This window comes from Tachypleus tridentatus, chromosome 9 (genome assembly GCF_004210375.1).
Source record: "Tachypleus tridentatus isolate NWPU-2018 chromosome 9, ASM421037v1, whole genome shotgun sequence".
Lineage (NCBI taxonomy): Eukaryota > Metazoa > Arthropoda > Merostomata > Xiphosura > Limulidae > Tachypleus > Tachypleus tridentatus.
In genome coordinates, this window is record NC_134833.1 from 46,026,107 (window position 1) to 46,041,213 (window position 15,107).

The 15,107-nt window shown below is 32.7% G+C and overlaps 2 protein-coding genes and 1 long non-coding RNA gene across 12 annotated transcripts in view; 1 reads left to right on the forward strand and 2 right to left on the reverse strand.

Moving 5' to 3' along the window:
- LOC143225187 (protein C-ets-1-like) overlaps window positions 1–6,512 on the reverse strand; it is a 72,352-nt gene extending 65,840 nt beyond the window's left edge. For both annotated transcript variants that reach the window (XM_076454160.1, XM_076454156.1), the window contains exon 1: window positions 6,377–6,512. In XM_076454160.1, coding sequence (XP_076310275.1) covers window positions 6,377–6,497 — 121 coding nt within the window. In that variant the 5' untranslated portion in view covers window positions 6,498–6,512. The remainder of the gene's footprint in view (window positions 1–6,376) is intronic.
- The window catches only part of LOC143225188 (uncharacterized), a 109,687-nt gene that overhangs the window by 46,393 nt on the left and 48,187 nt on the right, over window positions 1–15,107 (forward strand). The gene's annotated exons all lie outside the window — the stretch shown is intronic.
- Window positions 12,262–15,097, reverse strand: LOC143225189 (uncharacterized). The gene is made up of 3 exons (XR_013013673.1): window positions 14,956–15,097; window positions 14,658–14,761; window positions 12,262–12,523 (listed from the first exon to the last, which is right to left on the reverse strand). It is a non-coding gene; the product is annotated as an uncharacterized LOC143225189 (long non-coding RNA).

Here is a 15,107-nt window from a genome sequence, read left to right on the forward strand (position 1 = left end):
TTACTCTTATACATCAACAAATAAAAATGAAGTAGTTTGCCGATGTTTCAACTTAGCATGGCTTAGCATGTTCATGTCCCGATATGGCCAGGTGGTTAAGGCGTTCGACTCGTAATCTGAGGGCCACAGATTTGAATCACCGTCACACCAGCCATGGAGGTATTATTATATGACCTTGGTAAAAGAGTAGTCCAAAAGTTAGTGGTGAGAGATGATGACTAGCTTCCTTCCCTCTAGTCTTACACTGCTAAATTAGGGACGGATAGCGCAGACAGACCTCGTGTAGCTTTGTGCGAAATTCGGAACGAACAAGTTTGTTGATTTCACAACAAATCTAACAATATGCATAGACTTGCTTCTTAACCATACTCGTAAAAACATTCCTAATCAGCGTTAATTTGCTCTTGGTCTTAAATAATCAGAGAAACGAAATACATCAAATAATCCAAATTTTTTATCACACGTTTTTTATTTATTTCTTACTTGAATAACATGTCAAATTATCTGCGTAAAATATCCGAACAAGACGAAAAACAGTATAAATATGCATAGTGAAGGTCCTCGCAAAAGGTTTTAGTGAGTTCATATTGTTATCATGAGAACAAGTATAACAGAATACGTATTACCATTGGGAAAACTAATTTGCAGTTTATTTTCCATCGCTAGTCTGTGCAAAATATCGTAGTTTTAAGAAACAAGAAAATATTTTTTACTTCACTATTTTAAATTACTTAAAGATTTAAATAGTTTGTTTTTTACTAAACTATTCTTGATATTTGAGTAAGCTTTAAATTTTATTTTCAAAATATAGTGATTAAAAATCTGAATAATTTGCAGCAAATTTCAAATAATAAACTCTGTAAATATAATGTTGCATTCTTTCTAACTCACAATAACTTTTAATTGTGTAATATCTTAATATGCAGTACATTAACTTTTACTTGTGAAATATCACACTACATTTATTAATCAAGTACTAATAACACTTACAAAACTCCTGAAGTAATTGAATATGCAACATAACACATTATTGTAAAAAGTGTATTTTATCTTTACTCATACTTACCTAAAAGCAGTAAATATTTGATTACGAGAAGTAACTACTGTTAAATAGTTGAAATGAATACAAAGTCTGAGATGTTCATAAAGTTATGCTGTTATTAAACACAAAACTACATAATTGTCTATCTATGCTCTTCCCACCATGGGTATCGAAATCCAAGTTTTGGCGTCCTACGCCTACACACTTACCGATGAGTTACTGGAGGCTTTAGTATGTAAGTGTAATGGAACTGAAATTTTCAGGACAAACCACATCTTTTGCGCATGTAGGTTAACGGGTTAAATCAGACCTTTAAAATTTACGTACAACCTCCCTAATTTTGACGAAAGGTAGCCAACCCATAGTGCGAAAAGAGTTTTATCTGGATCCTAAAGCCAAATAACGAAATTTACCTTTTACTTTTATAACGTACCTGAAGCTGAAAGTGTACAGTGTATTCAACGAAATTATATCTCGAACATTGGGCCATTCAATCTGCAATCAAGCACGCCAAAACAATATAATATGTCGAACGCAAATGAAAAACAATTATGTTTACAAAGCAGACCAGTCTTAAAAAGAAAATAATGCCTAGAATCTCCTTCAGAATTACTACAATATTTCAGTGCAAGCACATTTCATGGTTGATTGCAATAACCTAGGAATGTGGGTAACTTCTTAAGTCATATCACTACACGATGGTAAAAATAAAAACATTGTACAACATATATCTTTATTTTTAATGTAGAGTAACAACAATGATCATGTCATGACTGTAGAAAACTGAATGTCTGACCATAGTACTTATTGACTCTCTTAATCCAAATACAAACTGTCAGAAACAGGAATTAGAAGGGATTGTCATGGGTGAACGAACATGCACTGGTGTGTGTTTGTTCCCTCCTACGCTTATCTTGATTTCAGTCTCATGTGTAATGCTGATTGGCCACTTACATGGCATGACAAAATTTATATATATATATACTAATAGCTTAGGCAACCCAGTTGACGTTTTGTGGAGGGACTCAGCACAATAATTACTTATAATAGATACTAATAAAAGTAAAGAACAAAAAGCTTCCTTGTTGTTTTTTCACATCTATATAAATTCTAACTAAACTTTTCCCAATTTGAACAAAAAGGGTTAAGTATTCTATCAATAATATTACTGCTACTTCAGTTTATTTGTTAAACTTAAGCAAGCTAGACGAGTTGTCACAAATTATATAGTGTTATAAATTATTAATGATACTTGGAATGTGTTAATAAAAATGCATGTACAGTTACATTTAGAGATATTAAAAATTTTGAGTTGCTGAAAAATACCTTTCACCGTATATTAAATACGTTACTTTAGGCCTGGATGTGGAAATAATTTAACCAATGAAGTTGTGTATAGGGTTTTATATATAATATAGAATTTTTATAATGTAGGTCACTTATATCTTTGTTGTTGAGCGTAAAGCTACCTCATAGGCTGTCTATGTTTGCCCCTCACAGTATCGAAACTGTTTTAGCGTCATAAGTCTCAACACGTGTCGCTGAGCCACTGGGAGAAGAGGTAAGGGGACATAAGGTAAAAGCAAGAAGGAATACTCAATAGCTGTAGCACTATAAATTCCTTTAGGCAAGATTAGAATAAAATAATTTCTGAGGCCTTAAGATTTGTTAAATTTGTTAACCGAAAGGGTTTGATCTTTTGAGCTCACAATTGTAATTAGATCTCAAATCGGTTAAGAGATGGCGTAGTTATGAGCCGCTATGTGCAACTAAAAGACACAAAACAAATCAGAGGCAAAATTTCAGTAGCGTACCGTCAAAAATATATTTTAAAACTGTAATTTAAGCTACACCTTGACAAATGTTTTTTTATGAACTAAGAACATTTTCAGGATGTGTGGAAAGCTTAAAATATTATTGAAGAAACAATGGCTTATAGGATTTAACCTAACGGTTCAATTGTTGTTTAGTAATACTCATTAATTTCGATATCACTTTTAAGTTTATTTTACAAGCGTGTTAAGAAGGAATTTTTGAAGCATCAAAAATCAAGCTGACAGGTATAAGGAATACAAGATATTGCGTAACCCCGGATTAATAGTTACTTACACATAGCAAACCTTCACGCTAGTTTTTCATTTTGGATGTGTAAACAAGTAAAAAAAATCAGCGTATGAAACTTGCATCACTTTCTTCATTTCAAATGTCGTTCATTCAGAAATACTGGCTGTGCACGTACATTTCTTTCACATCTCTTTTTTACCCTCCAGAATGACAGGTACACCCAAGGATCTACTTACACCTCTCGCAAGAGTACTTTGCTCGAAAACCCCAACGGATTTCATGACCTTCTTGGGATTAAGCCAAAGAGATTTTTTTTTCTCACTTAATTACCGTGTGTTCTAGAGTTATGGAAGTAAATATAGTTTTACAAGTAGTTGAAAATCTCAAAATAAGGGCGTTTAGTGTATTACTTTATGAGAGTTATACAACAGTTTTTTTCAATATAGTTTGATATTTTAAGTAACTACACTTCGTGGAGCTCTGTTGATACAGCCTGCCATTTAATACACATTTAAATTCAACAGGGTAATGTAATTCAACAACAACAGAAGAGAACAACAAGTACTGAAAAATAATGACTATTCTGAAATTCATATAGTACAATTCTACGTGCATTTAAATCGTTGACTAATATTTTCAGTTCATTTATATTGTACAAAGATGAGTGCGTTATATTAAAGCGATTTTGAATACGTAAGCCAGTCATGTGACAAACACAACTGATATAAAATTGATATGGGGCAGCGTTGGGATTATATTTTTATATTATTTGGTGGTTTGTGGGTAGTTTGATGCCAACAAAAAGTGATCGTTTTTGGAAAGGGTACGTAACAACCCTTTCCGACAGAAAATATTTATACATCCAAGTAATAAAATAAGTTCAGATCGACGATTATCTCAGAGTTGGGATATCTCTTGCACCAATAGCATTGGAAAACAAATAAATAATGCTTGAGAGCAGAACCATACAGCAATTCATACCATTGCAATTGTAAGCAAGATGTAGTGTCTTGCAACAACTGAAAATCTACGAACCAAAAGGTCAGAATTAAAAGTAGTTCGCGTGCCACAGTACGCAACATAATCTAGAAGTTCCGCTTAAAAATGAGGCTAAGAGAATATGGATTCATTGATACAAAGTTTCCAGGCATACATTCCATTCAATTGTCGCAAACCTCAAGTAGTTGAAGAATTCAAATGATACTCATGCTGTTATACAGAAAGACACATCAGTTAAGACTTTCTGTACAAACGGCGCTTACTAGAGTAGCAATATATCGCTGTTTAATTTTTATACTCAGAGCAACTGCGTTACGAAGGTTTTTGCATATTAGCTACACTCAATTTTCAAATACTAGGGTTGTGAAAAGCTAAAAAGGAAGAGTTGTGTAATTTAAATGTGATAGACGCATGACGAATACGTTTCGATGGAAACTACGACGCAGGGCTGTTATCAGTACCACTGCTGCCAGATAGAACATGACCAGACGTGGAAACATAGAATGTAACGGTGAGGTGAAGCTTCAAAATCGTTTTATTCAACTTTATGTAGTTGAAGAAAGTTTCGTCTTCATATTGCAGTTAAAAATGATAATTAAAATATGTCTAACGAAAAAGTATACAGTTTCATAGAAGAAATTCATGGGCTATTGTGACTGGCTGAATTTGCAGTGTGGGCTGTTATGGTAAGTTTTAAATTTAATTGCTTTCTGAATTTGTTATAATAAATTTTGGTTCATAATATTAACCTAGTTTCAATGTTTGTTTTAAAATATTGTATCTTAGGTTTTGATTTGTTAATTTCCTTTCGCACAAATAACTCATTATTGATGAATTGAAAATATATATTTACAAATAACTGCTTCGATCGTGAAAATTTATTGTACCGATACGAGGTCATTACTGCATAAAAAATGACATACCTTATTGTGTCCAGCTAACAACCATGGTGTAAGTAAAACTTAACTTAGAGGATAATATATCATTTGTAAGGTCACAGTATAATTCTCAAATACGACGGCTTCAGAATATTTTAATTCCATGTCAATAACAAGTTTGTTTCCTGTAGAATATTTAAACGTTTAACAAACACAACCATACCTATAGGGTTTGAAACATCACTAAAAACAACATTTAAAAGAAATGTGTACAATCTATGTGGAGGCAAGAATACCAACTTCCGGAAGTAAGGTTTCCTTACACACCACTTCCAACGTTAGGATATTTTTCCTCTCTTATTTATTTATTTTTCCGAGAACAATAACATTCCCATAACTGTCTGCAAACAGCGAAAGGTGATATTAGTGTGGGACTTTGTGAGTTTGAACACTTACATATATTGCTTAGGCTTGGTATAGCCAGGTGGTAAGGGAGGTCTCGGGCTCAAATCTCCGTGACACCAAACACACTCACCCTTTTAGCAGCGAGGGCGTTATAATGTGATGGTAAATCCTACTATTAATTGGTAAAAGAGTAGCCCAAGCGTTGGCGGTGAGTAGTGGTGACTAGCTGCCCTCTCTATAGTTTTACATTACTAAATTAGGAATGGATAACGCAGATAGTCCTGGTATAGATTTGCGCAAAATTAAAAAAAGCAACAACAAACAAACTTTTATTTTACTACTTGTATTTTATTATTACTTTTCTTTAGATGTGAGGTTTTGTGAACGAAAGTTGAGGTTGATAGACGTTATATTCCCATAGCTATGTGTATCTTGCTTCCTCAATTATCCCCAAAACTTGGACACATCGTATATCACAAGCTACAGTTTATACCTTGGTGATTTGGTTTTTGTTTTGTAGCGTTAATATTAAGTCTTGTTTTTTATTATAAAAATATTTGTCACACGTATATATACGCATTATGTACTCTTAAGTTCTTCAATTGAAAATTAATTTTGTAAATACCAAGAATTTTAAAAGAAACTGTTAAAAACAAATATCTTGTTATTGCGTAGTTGCAATAAAGAGAAACAACGAAAATTACATATAGCTATGTTTTTATAGTGTGAATGTCATAGGAGCTCCTTATAATTTTTTACTTAACTTTAATAATTACCATAAACTATGTGAGGCTAGGCTTAAAGCCACTTAATGTATATATATGTAATACATATATATATAGATAGATATAGTCATATGGGTTAAAGGCTCATTTTACATAGCTTTCAACTACATGTTATGAATCCCAGAGTTTTATAAAAGTTGTGAATCAAAATAGTAAAATTTATAGTTATTTATAAAGTTATGATATCTCAAAAATACACTCACCCATCGAGTTTTCTTGAGAAATATCACTCAGAGATGGAACTTTCTGTATGGATGCAAAAGATCTAAACACACAGGAGTCATCCTTGACCACTTCCCACTTAAGAGCATTAGGTGGAATCATAACATTGGCATTAAGTTTACGCAAAGAATAATCCAACTCAAATTTTATCTGCAAAATAATTGATTTTTTTAAGTTATTGGATATATGATTAATAAGTCCTACAAACAATGAAAACATTGGTTCAGACCAGAATTTTTAACTCTGTCTTCACTTTAGAGAATTTAAAAACATAATTTTCATTGAAATAGTTATTGATAATCAAATATTTTTTCATTAAAAAAGATAAACATAGCCTTACTTTCGTTTCTTTTTTTATATGCCCACCAGTGGCTCAGCGGTATGTCTGCGGACTAACAACGCTAAAATCCGGGTTTCAATACCCGTGTTGGGCAAAGCACAGATAGCCCATTGTGTAGCTTTGTGCTTAATTCAAAATAACTTATGAAACAACAAACAACTTATTTATATGGCGTATGTTTTCATATACATAAATCTCAGATGAATCAAAAACAGTACTTTTTGTTTGTTTGTTTGTTTTTCTGCGTATAACATTTAGGTTAACATCGTTTTATAATACTAGCTGAAACCGGATAAACCATCATTAACTGCTTAGGTTAGCCAAGCAACATTTCCTTCAATGCGATGATACTAGCTCCTGTTCAGTGACAATTATTTCTTGCTAATTAAAAAAAAAAAATCAACATAAATCCCAAAATAAAATTATCCCTTACTATTATACATTTTGTTTGTTTGTTGTTAAGCGCAAAGCTACACAATGGGAGTATCGAAACCCGATTTTTAGCATTATAAGCCTTCAGATTTACCGCTGAACCATCAGAGTTATTATTATACACCTTTTCGGTACGCATATGCACACTTCAAAATGAAAGTTATACCTTAGGCTAATTCGTTTGGTGATTTATTATCGCGGTTAAAGTAATTTTTGTAACCCAATCGGAGGATAACAAAAGAAACATAGCCAACTGCTGGTTTGCACCATAGGAAACTTGCAAATAGTTACTAATCTTGGTCTATTTCACAGTCTGATACTGCAAACCTTTTAAATCTAAATGAGTTTCCAAATCTGTATGCTATGAAAATGTTTGTAAAGCAATCAGAGCGCATTTAAACATTTCCTTACATGGTATTAACCTAAAATATAGCTATCAGAGCCAAATTAACCTTTATCATTGAGGTATAACTTAACTTCATTTAAACTCTTATTGTTTGAAATGTTCGATAAAATAATACATCATTCATAAAAAGCCATTCTGTAAATTGTCTAGTATTGGCATGGTACGTGGTAAACAAATACTAATTAATGTAAATAGAAAAAAATCAATTATTTGTCATAAGACAGTCGTGTGAAGTTTACTGTATTTTTAAACAATAAATTCTTATTCGGCCCCTAAGGATTGTTTTGAGAAGAAAAAGACTGAGCTACACTATGTCCGCCATCTTCGTTTCCAACGACGAGTTCCAATGAATACCAGAGCTCATCAAGCCGGCTGGGTTACGACAAACACAATAGTTGTCGAAACGCTATAGCGACTAATGTTGTCTCTAGTTAAGCATAAAGCAACACAATGGACTACTTGTGCTATGCCCCACCACGTGTATCAAAGTAAGTCCGCAGGTCGGTGTTAGGCTACTACAGCGAAAAATTAGCTGTTGCACGGAACGAAAGGTGTCTGCTGCAGTGGATATGGCATACATACATGTGGTTTAAATACAATTATACACTCTTGTTGTATGAATAATCCTAAGACACCGAATAGTGAATGTCATGCTTTAAAATGAGATAATTCTAAAATTATCGATTTATGACAAAAATAATTTACTATAATCATTCTTTTCCAGCACCTTGAAAAATAATGAACCTATACATAAATAACAATTCCAGCTGGTTACCATGGATGCAAAATTATAACATTAGGAAAACCTGATACCGCTTGTTGTAGTACTCATCTCACCAAATATATTTTCTCGTGATCTACTCCTGTGAATGATCTACATACTTATAACGTAAGAAGTAGGTTAATACCAACAATTTCGTTTGAATGAAAGGAAGAAAAAGAAACAAACTTTTGACGAACATCTATGTAAATTATCAGCACTAGCCGATCGTGAGATCCATTCAGTATACTCATAGGCTTCGAAGTCATCGGAGATCGAAACAGGTGATGGTTTGGTTGATAGAGGAAATATTATTGGGTGTTGGACATTATTGATATGACAGTTTTAGCAGAGACATTTATGTGACCTTGAAAATTATGTGCGATGCGGTATAGTAGTACAACTGTAGCGAGTTATAGTTTTCAAAAGATCGCTTACGATGGGATCTTTCCAAAAAAGAAAATCATGTTTTGCTCTTTTGTGGGTAACGTAATATTTCAGTTAACTAGAATTTTGTTAATTAATATACAGTCGTGATTTATAAGAATACATTATCCTTTCTTTACATTAGAAAGAAAATGAACAAATAATGTGACATAACATGTTAGTTATTTGTAATAAAAGCTTGATTTATTTGATGTCATTTAATTCACATGCCTGAAAAGGAAAAAAGACTGAAAACGAAATTACATCTAACTTATCATTTAATCATCAAACGATCATAAATAAATCAGTAATCTCTGTTGAGCCTCTATAAAATAAGACCTTTATTCAAACTATTCATCTAACACGAAAGATGGTTTTCCACCTTCGCTTTTATAAAATTATAGCTCTGAATAGAACCTTGGTTTTTGCAATATAATCTATAAAACTTATTCATTTTAGTATTTATGTTCGTAAAAGATAAGACTTTTAACATGTAAAGACTCACGTGTTGTCGCTAGGTGGTGCAATTAGGATACTTACAGAATACCATTATATCACTTTCTTTGCAAACTGGCGTGCTTTGTTGGACCAACCAACCGGGACTTTAAGCGAACCACCAACTGTCATCGTCAACATTATGGGCTGGTTAAATGGTTGTATAAAGTAGACGTAGTGCATACTCTAATCAGCCATTATTGGAAGTGTGAAACTAAGGGCAGCACCGATAAAGTTCAACCTCTTCATTGTTACAATTCTTTAATCTTCCTCTTCCTCATTACACAATCATCAGGAAACGGAGCTTGATCTTACAAACAGACCGAGATTACTGACTTAAGTTACAGCTAGAGTGTAGTGTTTGATTTGTTAGGTTTAACTTGACCCACGAACACTATGTAAGCCAATTTGATTTAAGAAGCAAGAATACCCTCCATAGTAGTAACGCGAATCATTCATGACGAAGCTGATGAAATACATAAGTATAAGACTCTTTCAGAGGAGAAAAACAGACTAAAATGAATCATAATACTGTATTTCAAATATAATACTTATTCTAATTACACTCTGAAAAAACAACAGCAAAAACACAGGGAAACACAAATAAAAATCAGATATCATAACAAAATTGTAGAATCTAAATGGAACTATTAGTAATTGGCAATGCCATAATTCTGTCTGAAGTGCAGAAGCCGTGGATTACATTACGTTGGATTTTCCAATATCATCCAACTATTTGTCTCTCCTAGTGTTACTGTTGTACTGAGGAGACTAAAAATGTCCAAAGTTTTGTCGAGCATAGCCTTGAGCATTTTGTATTGTTTTTATTTTACTAATAAAACAACGAATTTTCCAAGAAAATGTTTAAAATCACTCTACATGTAAGATGTGTGCTATGAACACTAAAGAATTACGTATATATTCCAAATGTATCTATGTTTATTAGATTTATGTTCATATTCTATGAAAATATTATGATTTTCCTATTATATGATGTAAAATCCATCAATTAGCTCCAAAATTCGAAAGGGGGGTTAGTTTTGTGATGTTTCTTGCGTAGTGTTTCATAGGAAATAAAGCTTTCCAAGAATACTGGATCTCATTACATAATTTCAAACAGTTTATCAATGCTATCGTCATGAACAAATGTGTATTTTACAGGAGCCTCTGTCTAATCAATTTTAAAACTAATTAAGTTCCTGTTCCAGGGAGGGCCTCAGTTTTTCCTTCTCTTAACCTCACCAGGGTTCTGTCCTGAACTTGTTTGGACAGCTCCAGAGTGTCTGCTTCGCTTTGTAAGCACGCACTTCAACAAATTTTTAAGAAGTGTAAAATATCTAATTATTAGAGTTTTATGTGTATACACATGCATAAATAAGAGAATGAAATGTAAGAAAGATAATAATCCATGGGTATGGTGTACAAGTATGGTTTGATTTGTTCTGAATTTCGCCTAAAGCTACTCGAGGGCTATCTGCGTTAGCCGTCCCTAATTTAGCAGTGTAAGACTAGAGGGAAGACAGCTAGTCACCACTACGCACCGCCCTCTTGGGCTACTCTTTTCCTATCGAATAGTGAGATTGACCATTACATTATAATGCCCCCACGGCTGAAAGAGCGAACATGTTTGGTGTGACGGGGATTCGAACCCGCGACCCTCAGATTACGAGTCGAATGCCTTAACCATCTGGCCATGCCGGTCCATGTACAAATATGAAGGATACACGACAACTGATTTACATGATATAATGTAAATTAACAACAATAGTTTGACTTGGAAATAATTATTGCTTTAGATTTGGTACGTTAACATCCATAGTTTTAAAATAAAGAGAACATGTGCAAAGAGCAGTTATATCTCTTTCCCAGTTATACGTTATTGAAACCCTGTTCACAGGTTTGCACACGAGCCTTTTAATGCACACACTTGTAATAGCCTAGAACATTTTTCTTCAAACACAAGCCAATGTAGGAGGTGGAATTTGATATTACCTTATCCATTGTAACTTTCTATAAAATAACTAATTATGGAACAGTAGACAGATCAGCATTAGAATAGAAGGAAACCTGGGATTGCAAAATACACCATACTTATGCCAAGGGAATATCTCAAGAAAAATATGCTACTCATAAAAATAGTTCACGAGCCATAAACTGTGGTTTCAGTTTAGTGTTTAATAGGCATAATAACACCTACAGTTATTGCAAGATAGATTATTGATTGAAAATAGCCAATTATCGTTTTAAACGTTACAAAGGTTTTGCATTGACTTCGATATTCTTAACTGTTTTATATGTTAAGCAAAATGTATTCATGTTTGTGTTAAACTATAGCTGATTTAATTCTAACTTAACACACTTAAATTGTTCCTTATCAAACCAATTATCTCAAGTTTGACACTGAGATTTCTTGTAATCCACCCATGTCTGAAACTTAGTGATACATATAATGCAGGTATGAATTAAACTGTTAACAGCATTTGTGACCATAATATTACAATTCAGAAAACTAGAGCATAAGCAGATTATGTACTTTTTATTGGAGAATATATATATTTAGGTATTTTTAAGAATTATGTACGCTCTAATATGCTATACAACTTGTAACCAATGGCGTTTTACTTAAAATGAATTTAGACATCTCTTTTCCTCAAGCGTTAAGTGATTGTAAAATTTATCTTTTCGTTACTAAAATTACACAAAATGATACCGTTAATGGCAGAGTGGTACGTCTGCGGACTTACAACGCTAAAAACCAGGTTTCGATACCCGTGGTGTAGCTTTGTGGTTAATTCAAAAACGACAACACAAAATGGTTTAATTACGATATGACGTTAGATTTGAAATGTGTTGCCAACAGTTTGAGTGCTACAAACTGCCAATCTTAAAATAAACAAGTTTGTTGTTTATTAATAAGTTACGCTGTTACAAAACTTAATTCTTACATTTTGGATGTTTATGTAATGAATTTGATGATGTTATATTAATCAGAAACAATACAATGTAATACATATAACTATTTTATTTTCTTCAATAAACAAACGAACGCTAAATCTACAACTTTCAAGTGAATTTTACAGAAATGCTTGAAAATAAATTAATAAAATAAAAACAAAAACTTGTTCACGTTTAATTAGAAATGGTTTGTTTACTTTAAAAATTCTTGGTTCTCTACTTCTAGCCATTGTTCCATTGTTGATTGTTTGAGGAAAATATTCGGTCTGATCCAAAGAACAATCACTATAGAATGACTCCACTTCCATTTTATGCTTAAAAGAAACATAAACTTATGATGTGGTTAAACAATAAATATTAAAAAAAAAATTATTACAGTTATAAGTAATATAGATAGAATCATATTAGTTAACACTGTCAAACTAATCAATACACTAAATATCTTAAGGATGGCAAGCCATATATTAACTTGACTAGTACTTTGTTTTTGCAAATATGGATTCATCTCGTTCAATTTTATTTCATACAAGACTATAAAATGTCAAATAACTAACTCTACTGTTACATAGGACCATATCAGAGATAGCGCTAAAGAAAAAATAAGAAACAGATCTATATTGTTAAACTGCATTATTAAAACATCAGAGGATAATTTAAATAACCAATGTTAAAACGAAGAATTGTTACGTTAGAAAAGCGATACATGTCTAGCTGTACTTTGGTTTAATGTCACGTCAATATTTCCGGTTAACCTCCGAATGAAATATATGTTTCGTATTTTTAAGTACCTTGAACGATGAACTTAATTTATATCATACCATTAAGTTTTAATCGTTCTAAGATATTCTTTTATTATTATTTTAGAAGAAGAACATTATTTATATTTGAAACTCTTGTAAAAACGTATAAAGTAGCTACCAAGACAACGTAACCTAATGGAAAACCTTTTACCAATATAATTTGTGACTATTAACATTTCATATTTAATAATACGATTTTAAACATAAAATTATGTTTCTGTTGAAATGAATTAATTTAACTTTTAATGTAATACGTTACTCTGCCAAATGCATTTTGAAAGAAGTGGGACTTTGGTAGGTATAGTTCGTGAACATGACACTATTGCTTTTAACTTAACTTTTAAAAAAATGATAAAGATTGGTTTGATTTGAATTTCGCGCAAAGCTACACGAGGGCTATCTGCGCTAGCCGTCCCTAATTTAGCAGTGTAAGACTAGAGGGAAGGCAGCTAGTCATCACCACCCACTGCCAATTCTTGGGCTACTCTTTTACCAACGAATAGTGGGAATGACCGTAACGTTATAACGCCCCCACGGCTGAAAGGGCGAGCATGTTGGGCGCGACGGGGATGGGAACCCGCGACCCTAAATTGTATTGGAAGCTCTCTGTTTCTTATGCAATAGATTATTTTCTATATCTTTTACCAGCCTTAAAACTTAAGACTTAATAAAGTTGTTAGTACTTTATCATTTGGTAGAAGCAGTGTTGTTGAAGCTCTTTTATATGTTTTTCATGCTTTGTAATTTGTGCATGTCTGGGTTGCTTTACTATCAGAAAAATATTATTCGTATCATGCCCTATAATAATTTGTTTGTATGTTTTTGAATTTTGCGAAAAGCTACACGAGCGCTATCTGAGCTAGCCGTCCCTAATTTAGCAGTGTAAGACCAGAGGGAAGACAGCTAGTCATCACCACCCACCTCCAATTTTTGGACTACTCTTTTACCAACAAATAGTGGGATTAACCGTCACGTTATTACGCTCCCACGGTTGAAAGGGCGAGAATGTGTGGTGTTACTCAGACTACGAGCCGAGTGCTTTAACTACCTGGTCATGCCGGGCCTCCCTATAATAATATTAAAACTATTACACATATTTTTGATTTTCCAATAAAACCAGTAGTCCCACAATTAAATTATATTTTTCTATGAATCAATAATATATAAATTATAGCAATAAAAATCACAACTATAAGAGCTTAGATATCGTAAGAACTTAAAAACAAAAAGAACAGGACTATTTGTACTACGTAGCAATAAAAATAGTTTGAGTTTTTGTTTTCTAAATTATTCCAGTCATACACTTTCTCTTCAATTGAAAATAATGCGCGGCTCGTGATTACAAATCTTCTTTATACATGTGTGATAATACGATTATATCTCACGCCATGGCCGTTCTGCTTAGAAGTGTATATTCAATTCAAATATTTTGTTTAGAACACGCGAAAATACTGAAATTCTGGTTATTATTATAAATAATATCAGTGTTTTAAACAGTTTCACTCACACTCTCTCTCTTTTTAATTGAAACACAAAAGTACTTGAACAATAAAAATATATCAGTTATACCGGATTTAACTCAAGGGAAAATACAACAATAACGGGTAATTCAAATTGAATAAATAAGTTTGCTTTAAAAACTTCTCACCCGAACGTTTATCTCGGCAGGTAAGAAGCTAAGCCTAACTTCCAAATACTTCTATCATCATATAGGTTGCTCAGCCGCTCACAACAGCTCGGCTGTTCTGTACTCTACAGGGCGAGCAAAATCACATGTCAAACTTTACTTCCGCCTTCCGCTTTCTATACAACTTTAAACACATTAGGCTTGAAATATTCAGAGCTATTAAAACGAATATCTGTTTCTTTATAATATTATAAATTAAGTTTAAAAATATATAGACTTAATTAGTTGAGTTTTTCTGAATATTCAATTCAAAACTAACTTTTCTGTTTCAAACTCGTGGTTTTCTTAGGCAGATTTCTTCCCGTGTTTTAGCATAAGTAAGCGTAGTTGTAAATAGAAACTACACGCTGCTGATTGGTTAGTGCATGCAAATGTTTAGTATTAGATTCAGTACCAGATAATACCTTCTCG